At 37.3% G+C, this 11813-nt stretch overlaps 1 protein-coding gene across 1 annotated transcript; it reads right to left on the bottom strand.

The window, feature by feature from the left end:
- Positions 1–6014: 6014 nt before the first annotated feature.
- Positions 6015–9208, bottom strand: LOC137642765 (streptococcal hemagglutinin-like). The gene is made up of 2 exons (XM_068375612.1): positions 9171–9208; positions 6015–8275 (listed from the first exon to the last, which is right to left on the bottom strand). The coding sequence occupies exons 1-2, from the start codon at positions 9189–9191 to the stop codon at positions 6278–6280; spliced, it is 2019 nt and encodes a 672-aa protein (XP_068231713.1). The 5' UTR covers positions 9192–9208; the 3' UTR covers positions 6015–6277.
- Positions 9209–11813: the final 2605 nt, after the last annotated feature.

Here is an 11813-nt window from a genome sequence, read left to right as displayed (position 1 = left end):
AGAGTCTAAGAAGAGCGAGACTAACAGCTCAACCTTCCAACATCTTCTGAACAAAAATTTCTTGTGAATATATGAATGTATGAGAACAGCCTGAGAAATAATCAACATGTTGCTTAGTATCACGCGGGAATGTTCCTTGTGTTCTTTGAAAACAATATTCAAAACCAGTCCCAGCTCCATAAACATGATGTTAAAATTACAAGAAAACAAATTGACAGATTTTGACGAAATTTCCACCACATATAAATCTTAGACCAAGGGCGACTCCTTTAACATTTGGTGTTCCGGATCCTGATATTAGATCCTGATTTTAATTTTTTTCTTTTTGTGTTAACGTAAAAAATCTCACATTGCTCTTGTCTGAGTTATTTTTTTGTGAATGAAGATAGATAGCAGAATTTCGTTGGCTGTACCTGATTATTGCCATTTATATTGAATTATTCTCTGTGAAGTCGATTCACACGTACTTTTCAAATAGAACTTATCGCGAACGAAGCTTGTGATTTTGCATAGGTTGGTATCTTTGGGATCCGAGTTTTGTAACTGGAGCTTTTTCAATGGTATTGGTATAGTTGAATCAAAGAATTAGCACATCCAAGTGTCTGGCTTAACTTTTTAATGTTTCCTTAACACCAACGCCTCCATAACACAGGAAGATTCCCTATACTCCTTTGAGGCAATTTAACCACTTAGATCGTATATCGCTGAAGGCTACATGGTAATGGGGTAGCATTTTGGTAATATCAAGGGAGCAGGTTACAAGCAACAAATGTTGGTTTAAAGGTCGCTCATGAATGGCAAAAGCAAGGCACAGAGACAATGTCCTAGAGACTGACCATATATGCAGTACATATTATCAGTGCCCAAGGCCCGCTTCTCCCAAGCTAGATTCTGGGAGTGCCAGGATATGACAATAGGCTCCCTCAAACCGCACATCCTTAGCTCACAAGGGTGTTAAGTATGCAGACACTATAGGAACCTAGCAAACTTGAGCCGGTCTCAAACCACAGTCCAGTAGATCAGCAGGAGGGGAGCTTCCAGTAGGCTAGCGCAACTCTTGGTTTAGCAAGAGCGAATTTCATGTGTATGCCATTGCTGTTTCTGTTTTGGAAAAGGGGTAATCAATAAGCCAAATGGAATCACACATTTGTAATTATCCAGTAGTCTTCAAGATTACGCATTGCCATTGCCGTAAGGAACTCTGCACTCTTCCATAGATTTTCAATCCAGAATAGATAGAAAAGAACACTGGGTTCTTGATGTAATTTTAAGCTGTTTTAGTAAAAATAGAATTTTACTGCTTCAGTGAACAGATAGATAATTACATGCTTTTAGTAACTAAAGCAGTATTTGCAACACAAAGATAATTGTGTTTTAAATTGTAAATGACATTTCATTCTTAAGTAACCTTTCATCAGATAGCTTATGTGTAGATTCTTATGGCTAAGACTTAGAGTACTTGGACTTTGTTACGTGTTTACTAAAGTGTGTTTATTTCACGGTTCTTAATCTTTGAATATCTGAATTTCTCAGAATCCATTTTAGTGTTCAAAAATATAAATAGATTTAGGCTTATATAGAATTGGGTTACTTTCTCCAAGTAGGAAAACTGCAAAGAAGTCTCCTTTTTGTAAATGTTGTGACTTGTAACAGCCCCAAGCGAGTATGAGTACCTTTGGTTCCAATCAGTATTGTCTGCTTAATATACAGAAGATAGTTCAAGAAATGTCAATATGCATCAAAGGAAGCTAAGAAATTATATTCCATCTCAAAATATAGCTCTTAATATTACCATTGGTTGGTTGTAGAGCTTGCCGTATTATGTTCTAACGTTCTTGAAGTCAATAGTGTGTGAATTTGTGGCATTAAAACTAATGATATCAAAAAGGGCACTTATATAATAGTTCCTCAATGGTTGCGTGTGTCAGGCAAAAGACATCATAGCATCAGTAATGGTTTGAAAACACTGATTTCTCAGCTGGATAGGATCAAAATGAACATCGGCTGAGGCCTTTAAATGTTGTCACCTGACTTTTTACTCTCAGTAGCTTTGTTCTTTCCAGTTTGGACATAGACCACAACTCCATAGGCATGTTAGTTAAACTTATGCATGATGCATACCCAGATTTTTTGTTGAGACATTCCAGTTCCATTTCAGAATTGGATTATCTGTGTACATATTGTAACTGTGACTCCCATCAGTTGAATGGTGTACTATCCAGGGAGTATTTCAACCCAGCTTCAGTGTGATGACTGTAGAACCAATGTATCTGTCCTTGAGATTTCATCTTCTAAGAAGATGGTACAACCTCTAAGGCTTTCTAGCCTTTAGATCAACAATAACCTTGATATAGTGCAGCAGGTTATACAAACTCTTACTTTTTGGTGAATTATATGATGTGGTTGTTCTGTAATTTACCACAACAGATCATTTGAGTTTAGACCCGTCATCCCAACTCGATGCCTATTTTGAGATGAGATGACACATGCAAGTTATTCAGAGCCAAGAACCCTGTCAACTTGTAAGTAATACCATAAAAATCTCTCATGTTGTTATAATTTGCCCAATTAATAAAATTAATAAAAACATGTTAAGTTAAATTAGTTATTAGCAATTCGGATTCATTAGAAAATCTAATCAGGACAAAAATCGGTTTGAAATTTGGACAAGATACCTTGCAAATTGTTTGGAGATTCTCCAAATGCAGTACAAACTAGAGGGGCACTCAGTAGAGCGCAGACCTCCGCCGCGGCAGCTCATTTCTCGACCTTTCGCTGGAAGTTGACATTGACCTTGACCTTAACATGTATTAATTGGGGTGGATTTTCATGCACTCAAATATGAACCAAGTTTGAAGTGTCTCTGACAAAGATGTCCAAACTTATGGCTGATTATGTGAATTGGACATTTTGCTTGAGTGTGACCTTGACCTTTGACCTTGACCTTCCTAAATTTAACAATTTCTATATTTACATGATAGATAATCCATATAGGTTTTATTGCTGTAAGATTAAAATTATGACCAGGAAGCTGTCCAAAAACAAATGGACAAACACACGAAAAGGGAGTTAAAACCTAACCTACATCCAACTTCGTTGGCTGAGGTAATAAAATCTGAAAGGTATTTAAATCAACATACTTAAATTCTTCGAGTTGATGATTTTAGTTTGTTTACTTAATTCTTTGTTTGTTTCCTCATTCTGAAGTTGTTAGAAGAACATAAGGATTTCTATGGACTATTGGAGTTAACGTTCAACTCAAACATATAATTAATATTGTGATTTTACTGAGGCACTTTACGAATAAGCTGATTATTATTATTATTATTATTATTATTATTATTATTATTATTATTATTATTATTATAGTTGTGATGCTGACCGAAGTTGCAATGGTAATTATGGAAGCAAAATGCATCAAACTCAAAACCACAATTGGGAAGGTTTTTGCATTGAAGATGATATAGAAGAAAAAAAGAATTAATATCCAATAGAGCCAGTAACCTATGAAAGGATTCACCTTGATGGTGTCTAAGTGTTATACTTGAAGTTTAGTCTGTAAGTCTAGGAATCTCTCAACAAGAAAAGTTCGAGAAGGTGAACAGGAAAGTAGGAATAGACAACTTGGACGGGATTTAAAGTAAGAGGTTGAGAGCAGTACAGCTATGGCCAATAGAACTAGAGCTCGGAAGAACTTTAGGAGCTGTCTGCTTCGTGGGTGAAAAGTGCTCATGGAGTAGAACTCTTTGCTTTCCTTGAAGAGCCATCCTGTGTTCAATGGAAGCAATTTCATTGACTACTTTCTAATGAACCACTTAAGAAGTCTTGCTCTTCTTTTGTCAGCTTGTGTTCAGGTGTCTGGTCTGATCCAAGAAAACTCTTTAAATCTGATTATCAAATTGTTTTGTAACTATAAGGAAAACACTGACTGTGTGTAGGTGTAAACAACAGATTTACGTATTATCCAGCTAGTGTTTGAATGCCTTGAGAAATGATGATGAAAAAGGATGTGGAGACATTAAATTCTGTTCTTATGGACGTAATATTCTGTCCCATGACACCCTAAGTTTATCTTCTTGTGTATAGGACCGTGGTGAGAGAGGCCAACCCGGGCTAGAAGACAGCAAACTAATCGTTGAGTTTGACTCGTAGACTATTAGTCTAATCTATCTATCTATCTATCTATCTATCTATATATATATATATATATATATATATATATATATATATATATATATATATATATATATATATATTATTATTATTATTAATATTATTATTATCACTTGCCAAGCTACAACCCTAGTTGGAAAAGCAGGATGCTATAACCCAGGGGCTCCAACAAGGAAAATAGTCTAGTGAGGAAAGGAAACAAGGAAAAATAAAAATTTTAAGAACAGTAACAACATTAAAGTAAATATTTCCTATATAAACTATAAAAACTTTCACAAAACAAGAGGAAGAGAAATGAAATAGAATAGTTTGCCCGAGTGTACCCTCAAGCAAGAGAACTCTAACCCAAGACAGTGGAGGCCATGGTACAGAGGCTATGGCACTACCCAAGACTAGAGAATTATGGTTTGATTTTGGAGTGTCCTTCTCCTAGAAGAGCTGCTTATCATATCTAAAGGTAAGGACCCTTTATTTCAAAATTGCAAATAATAATATATAGAATGGTTTTAACTCCCTTTCATTTCATCTTTGCGCCATACTTATTTTCTTACAAATAAATTTCAAGGTTTTTTTTTTTTTCTCAAAACGAGACAAGAAACGTTGGAGCCTTGAGGGGCTTTAAAATGCCATAAGATAAGTTTGGTTATCATTTTAGTCTCCTAGTTGTGTTGTACTTACAGTTGTATATAGAATTTAGTTTTATTTTTGTTTATAATTTTTCATTGATAACTTATCACTTTGTGCCTTCACTTCTGAAAGTCTCCAAGATCTGATATCCTTTCCGTTTACATATAGCATTGGAAGGATGTGAGACAGCCTTCAATGGAGGATGGCGGATCAGAAAAGGATTTTCCCTTCTCTTTTCTCTTATTCTTGACTGATTTGACGAAGGAAACCTGAATCCTCTTAGGAAAAAAGGGAAATATAAGAGAGGAATCTTGTCCTCGATCCCCTGGTCAATCCTTAGATAATGGGAGACTAACTCCATCCAGATACATTACTGGTTCATCTAATGGAGCAGAGAATGTCTGAATCTTGCAATGTTGCCATGAGCCATCTCTTTCAAAACTTTATGGATAAAATTTTCTAGTCTAATTTTTCAATAATATATTTATTATAAAGTCTGTTGCAATAGAGACAGTTTTCTTATGCTTTGAAAGATTCAATTATCTTATAACTTTTAATCTTAGAGTCAAGTTGTTGATGTCAATGCAATGATTTCTTCTAGACTTCATGACAGAAGTATCAAACACACATCTACTGGAGCAGAATTTGTTTGACTTGAAATTCTCCCTTTTCAATGTAGCTTTTAAGCCATTTCTTTCATAACTTTAGGGGAAAGTTAGCTTTTTTTTCATAACATATTGTTAACATATTGCCATAGAGACGGATTTCTTATACTCTGAAGGGTTCAATTATCTTAAAACTTTTAATCTTAGTGTCAAGTTGGTGATGACGCATGACTTATTCTAGACAGAAGTAACAAAAACGTCTTGAACAGAAATTTATAGAAGATTATGGACTCTTTAGTCCATTGTTATGAGAATAAGGTTTTAACTTGTAGAATGTTAAATGTAAACAATTGTGAAAATATAATTAACCTTCAGATTAGTGAAGAGCAGAATCATAGTTGTATTGAATATATTGATGAAATAAAATTCGTATTAAGGTTTTCCTTTTATTCTCGTTTATATAAAACATAAATGGAACATCTTTACAAGGCACAGAGGAAACGACTGTGTAAACGAACGCATTTTATTTGAAGAAAAAAATAGTTCATGATTTTTATTTTTTTTTATTTTTTGTTAGTTGCTTTTTGTATGAATTTTTTTTTCACGTTGCTTGTCGCTGGATTACATTCCGTAAGGAATTGTGATAATTATATACAACACTACTGAGAGGAAGCTCTCAAGACGTGCTTAGTCCTTAAGGGGTCCAAAGTCATTGATAAAGTTATGGCAAGAATGGTAGAAGAAGACATTTGATTTTGAATTTGATTTAGAATAAAATTTAAAAGGATATCAAAGAGAATATTTTTGTAATGTGTGAAGTTTAAAGATAGTAAGAAATAAGAGCAATGGAACGGAATAGAAATATTTTAACATTAGCGACGAAGTGCAGTGAAGACGTAGCCATATTTATCCCTGTTCACGGCGTCGTACTGGTGAAGGAGAACGTCGCCAACCACGCGACTTGAGTGACCTGCTGACAGCGATGATCTCTGTGGTGATGATGGGCTTGCAGGTCTAGCTGGTGAGGTTGCAGCAGGGGATGGTGCTGAATATGCTCTTACACTGGTGACAGATTTTTTTCCATCAACTCCAGTTACAGAAGTAGCATCAGGAGCTACGGGAAGATGATCTCCAGTAGCAATAAAGCCAGTATCCGATCCTGCTACGTAATTGACTGTGAGTCTGTGACCCTCAGGGGGTACAAAGCTATAAGAGCCCTGAACATTGAGGTCAGCATCAGCACTTTCATATCGTGCACTGTCACCTGCATCATAATTGAAAGAATAGGAGGCATCAGAAGTACGAGCACCAGCAGTCTTGGTAAGAGAAGTTGTACCAGTATAAGCAACTGCAGATGATGCTGTTTGTGGTGCTGCACGCAGAGAGCTAGATCCAGAAGTGGATGCAGCTAAAGCATTTGCTTCCTCCTCTGAGAGAATAGGCAATATTCTTCCAGTGGGAATGCCAGACTCTGCTCCAGGGACTGGAGGACCAACGGGTAAAGAATCTCCTTCAGCAATATAGCCAGTCTCTGCATTAGCAGTATATTTGATTGCTCTATTAATTCCGTCATCAGCAACGAAAGAATATTGTCCTTCAACAGAGTTCTGAGCATTAGCAGATTCTGAACGAGAGCTGCTTGACGTCTCATAAGCAAAATTATAGCTGCCATCATCACCAGCAGAGCTTCTTACCTGAGCCACTTCGACTGGAGTTTGTGCAGCAATGGTATTTTGAGCTGTTACTGTTGGAGCAGGATTAGGAGAAGAGTAAACATTTACTGCTGGTGAAGGGACTACTCCGCTAGCTCTAGAACCAAAATCAGCATCAGGAGCTACAGGAAGGTGTTCTCCTGTAGCAACAAATCCAGTAGCTGATCCCGCAACATAATTGACAGTAAGCCTGTGTCCCTCTGGAGGAACAAAGCTGTAAGTTCCTTCAACATTCAAGTCAGCATCGGCTTTTTCAGATCGGGCACTATCTCCTGCGTCATAACTGAAGGAATAAGAGGCGTCTCTTGATCCAGTGGCTGTTGACTTAGTACCAGCAACAGTTTTGAATGCTGGAGATTGTGCAGCTGAGGAGGTGGATGATACTGAAGGTGCGGAATGTTTTTGTGGAGCAGAATAGGATGTAGAGGATGTGGCTGCAGCCAGGGCATTAGCTTCATCTTCTGTGAGAATGGGAAGAATCCTTCCAGTAGGAATTCCACTCTCAGCTCCAGGGACGGCAGGCCCAATAGGAAGTGAATCTCCTTCAGCAATATAACCAGTGTCCGATCCTGCAATGTAATTAATTGCACGATTGACTCCATCATCCGCAACAAAAGAGTACTGTCCTGTTACCGAGTTACGAGAATCGGCAGATTCTGAGCGGGAGCTGCTAGAGGTATCATATCCGAAGCTATAACTTCCATCGTCTCCTGCAGAACTTCGAATTTCTGCAAATTCTAGTGGAACAACAGGAGCTGGAGCAGCAGCAGGTGATGGTGATGGAGCACTGTATGGAATAACAGGACTACCAGTTGCTGCAGTAGATGCTCCTCTTACTTTTGCTCCAAAATCACTGTCAGGTCCCACAGGCAGGTGTCCTCCGCGAGGGAGGAATCCTCGTTCGTCAGCTGTGTATTCAAGCTTGATATCAGCTCCTGTAGCGTCTTTGTAACCGAATGCTCCAGAGACTTCTCCAGGAGCCTGTGCCATTGACTGTTCATAAAGGCCGTCTCCTGAATCGTAGCCATATTTGAAGGTGCCATCAGAGTGTAGTACATAATACTGGGAGCGAGATCCCAGTCCCACAGTGGGGATTTTGTACTCGGCATCTGGCTGTGGAAAACTCAGGGTGCTAACCACCGCCAAGGACAACACCACCTGCAGGAAAAGAAAAGCATCAATTTGTTAGAGGCAATGATTATTGACCTTCAATTTAAGCATATATATTGTCATGAAGAATTCAGTGCATCCTGTTATATTGGTGGACATGTTGCACATAGCACACTATTTTGTAAGAAATGGGATTAAAAATGCGTATATCCTCACACATTGAGAGGTATATGTATGTATGAGTGTGTGCATGAGATGTGTGTCTCTCTAAAATTCTCTTTTCGAGGCAGAATTTTGTAGCAGAGGCAAACTAGGGAGGTATATCAACGAGGACAATAAAGAAGCAAGTGAATTCTCTTGGTTGGGTTTGTTGTCCAATTAAGGTTTAATTTGCTGCTTCACGAATTGATAATTTGAATGATAGTTTACAAACTCATGGAAAACAATATCCATTGGGTAAATGATTATTTCTAAGGTTGTTTTTGTATGCCTAATTGTTAATTACAAGTATGAAAACAATTTAGGGAAAAAATGAAATAAATATTGGGGTGAAGAAGACAGAATAGGTGTAAAAACGAGTAAAAAGTAAACCAAATATATTTTATCATAAGTAATATTGTTTGTCAGTGACTATTATCCCTTTGGCACTTCAGTATGTTTAGATGTTTCATTTTTAAGATATTTATTCATTTTTTGATAAGGTATTAACTTTATATCAAGCATACTCCAATTGGCATCAATGATATTATGATGACAGATAATTATCAATCAGTTATTCATTCCAAAGAACGCTTGTATAACTTGTATAACTTGGCGATTATTAATCACTTCCTTTTCGGAAATATTGTCTTAATCACGCTATGTTTGAGAGAGAGAGAGAGAGAGAGAGAGAGAGAGAGAGAGAGAGAGAGAGAGAGAGAGAGAGAGAGAGAGATCTACTTACTAAGCTAATCCACGTTGCCATGTCTGTGGCGGATCTGGGCCGAGATGTAAGTGTACCGAGATCTGATTTACTTTAGCCTTTTATACCTGTCCTGGTCGCGTTTATTCGTTCGTTTGTCCGTGTGTTCGTTCGCTTGGCATTGAAGATGACCATCGTAAGCAAGTTCTCTTGCAATTCTGGAATGAGATCAGGGAGGGGGCTGGTCCTGGGGAGGTCGCTCAGTCAATTAGTGTTTGTTTGTTTGTTGGTATGTGTGTGATTCAGAAGGAAAATGATATCTTAGCTCTTCTACTAATGGTGTCAAGAAGGAATTACTTTATGAATGAGAAAAATAGATCGACAGTATATTTACTTTATCCTGTAATATGATATTTACCGAGACCCAAATATTAATGAACCCTGACCAATTCATTATCAAAATAAAAAAAAAATCTGGTCCCATTGGTCTATTCCAACTTTCCTGTTCTACTTCTCATACTTTTCTTGTTGAGATATTCCCAGACTTACAGAGTAAAATTCAAGTGTAATACTTGGACACTATTAAGCTGATTCCTTTCTTATTGTAGTGACCTTTCTGGGTCTTTTTTCTTTTTTGTTCTGTGTCAACTTTTACTCAAAAGACCGGGTTTGTTAGGGTCCAGATTTTGTTACTTTTGGCTTCCATAGGTACAATGGCTGCTTAGATCATCACCATTACTATAATGTTAATGATGATAATAATAATAATAATAATAATAATAATAATAATAAGAATAGTAATAATGATAAAAAGAAGGGACTCGCTATCCCCACTCCTATTCGTAGTTGCTATGATTCCCATGACAAGAGTTCTGGAAAAGGCTGAAGTTGGGTACCAACTGAAAAAAAGGAGGCGGCAGAATAAACCAATTGGTGTTAATGGATGACAGCAAGCTGTTCAGGAAGGAGGCTAAGAAAATATAAATTCCAATCCAGAGGTTTTTAGATGGTAAGAATGGTATCAGGAGACACCAGGATGAAGTTTGGAATAGAAAAGTTGGCTTTAGTTAGCTTAGAGAAAGAAAAAGTCACAAGTACAGAAGGGATAAACCTACTGGATGGAAATATAATCAAGGATGTAGAGGAAGCAGGCTATAAATATCTTGGGGGTATTAGAAGGAGCAATGCAACACCAAGAGTTGAAGGATAAGATTACAAGAGAATACATGCATAGAGTCAAAGCTATAATGGAGTTAAATCTTATCTCTGGAAAGATGGTAAAGGCTATAAACAGCTGGGCAGTGCCAGTAATCAGGTACAGTTCTGGAATAGTGAAGTTAAATAAGTCAGAGCTATGCAGCTCGTATAGAAAAACCAGAAAGGTGATGAACCTGTACTAAGTATTGCACCCACGAGCGAATATTGACAGGCTGTATAAACCATGCAGTGAAGGATGAAAAGGACTTATCAGTATAGAACATTTTGTCAACATCGAAAGTAGAGCACTGGGACTGTACCTTATGACCACTGAAGATGAATGGCTGAATAGTGCATGGAAAGAAAACTTGATAAAGGAGGATGAAAATCCAGAGGTGTATAAGGAGAGAACTGGAAAGAGAGATGCATGGACAATTCCTGAGGCAAACTGGAGTATTGGCCAGTAAGGAAACATGGCAGTGGCTACAGAGAGGAGAACTTAGGAAGGAAACTGAAGTGATGATGGTTACAGCCTTAAGAACAAGATATATTGAACGAGCAATAGACAGAACTAACACTTCGTCAAAGGGCAGGAAATGTATGGCAAAGGGAGAAACCATAAACTCTTCATTGGAGCCTCTGTAGAAAATATGAAATACAATGCAGCAACAAATCTTACGAACATCAACCACAACCTGTGTTAGAAAACGATCGGGCTAAACTTCTCTGGGACAACAGTATAAGGACGTACAGGGTGATACAAACACATCGGCCAGACGTCACTCTGGTCGACAGGACAACGAAAAAGGCATCATTCATAGATGTTGCAGTACCATGGCACCCAAGATAAGTGGAGATAAAAAATAATAAAGTACCAGGACTTACAAATTGAATTGAGAAGGCTACATACTAATGCAGGTAGAGGTGGTACCAATAATCATAAAAGCATTAGGGACCATGCCCAAGTCATTGAAAAGGATATAGCCCCAGGACTTGTGCAGAAGAGCGTGCTACTTGAAATGGCACACGTAGTAAGGAAAGTGACAGATTCTTAAGGAAGGTCAAGGTAACCTGGAACCTGACACTATAAACCACGTCTCTGTAGACTGGGATTCACAAAAAATAATAATGCTCACGAAAATGCCTCATGAAAATCACAAAAATAGTTATATGCTTGAGTTGAACATTAACTATAATAAGCCTTGGAAATGTCTGAATTTTCTTAACAACTGCAGTATGAAAATAAGTAATGATAACACATGAGAGAGGAACCTAATTAGAAGAATTTAAGTGTGTTAATTAAAATGTACTCCTGATTTTATTTGTAATGTATTTGAAAATTTACAAACTAACTGTAATGCACCTCGTCCCAAGTTTAAACCCAATCTTGTGGTGGTAAGATTACTGACAAAATTGAATTTTTAAGATAGTAATCAAACTTTGTTTTTATACTTGATATATCAATTGGAAAATTGTGATGACATTGAC

The sequence above is a fragment of the Palaemon carinicauda genome, chromosome 1 (assembly GCF_036898095.1).
Source record: "Palaemon carinicauda isolate YSFRI2023 chromosome 1, ASM3689809v2, whole genome shotgun sequence".
NCBI classification, from domain to species: domain Eukaryota; kingdom Metazoa; phylum Arthropoda; class Malacostraca; order Decapoda; family Palaemonidae; genus Palaemon; species Palaemon carinicauda.
This window is presented reverse-complemented; position numbering and strand designations above follow the sequence as displayed.

Bases quoted from the DNA above. Each gene is read 5' to 3' on its own strand.
- LOC137642765 (XM_068375612.1), bottom strand. From the start codon at position 9,191: ATGGCAACGTGGATTAGCTTA. The intron at 8,276-9,170 runs GTAAGTAGATCT...CTTTTCCTGCAG, and splicing joins TGGCAACGTGGATTAGCTTA to GTGGTGTTGTCCTTGGCGGT.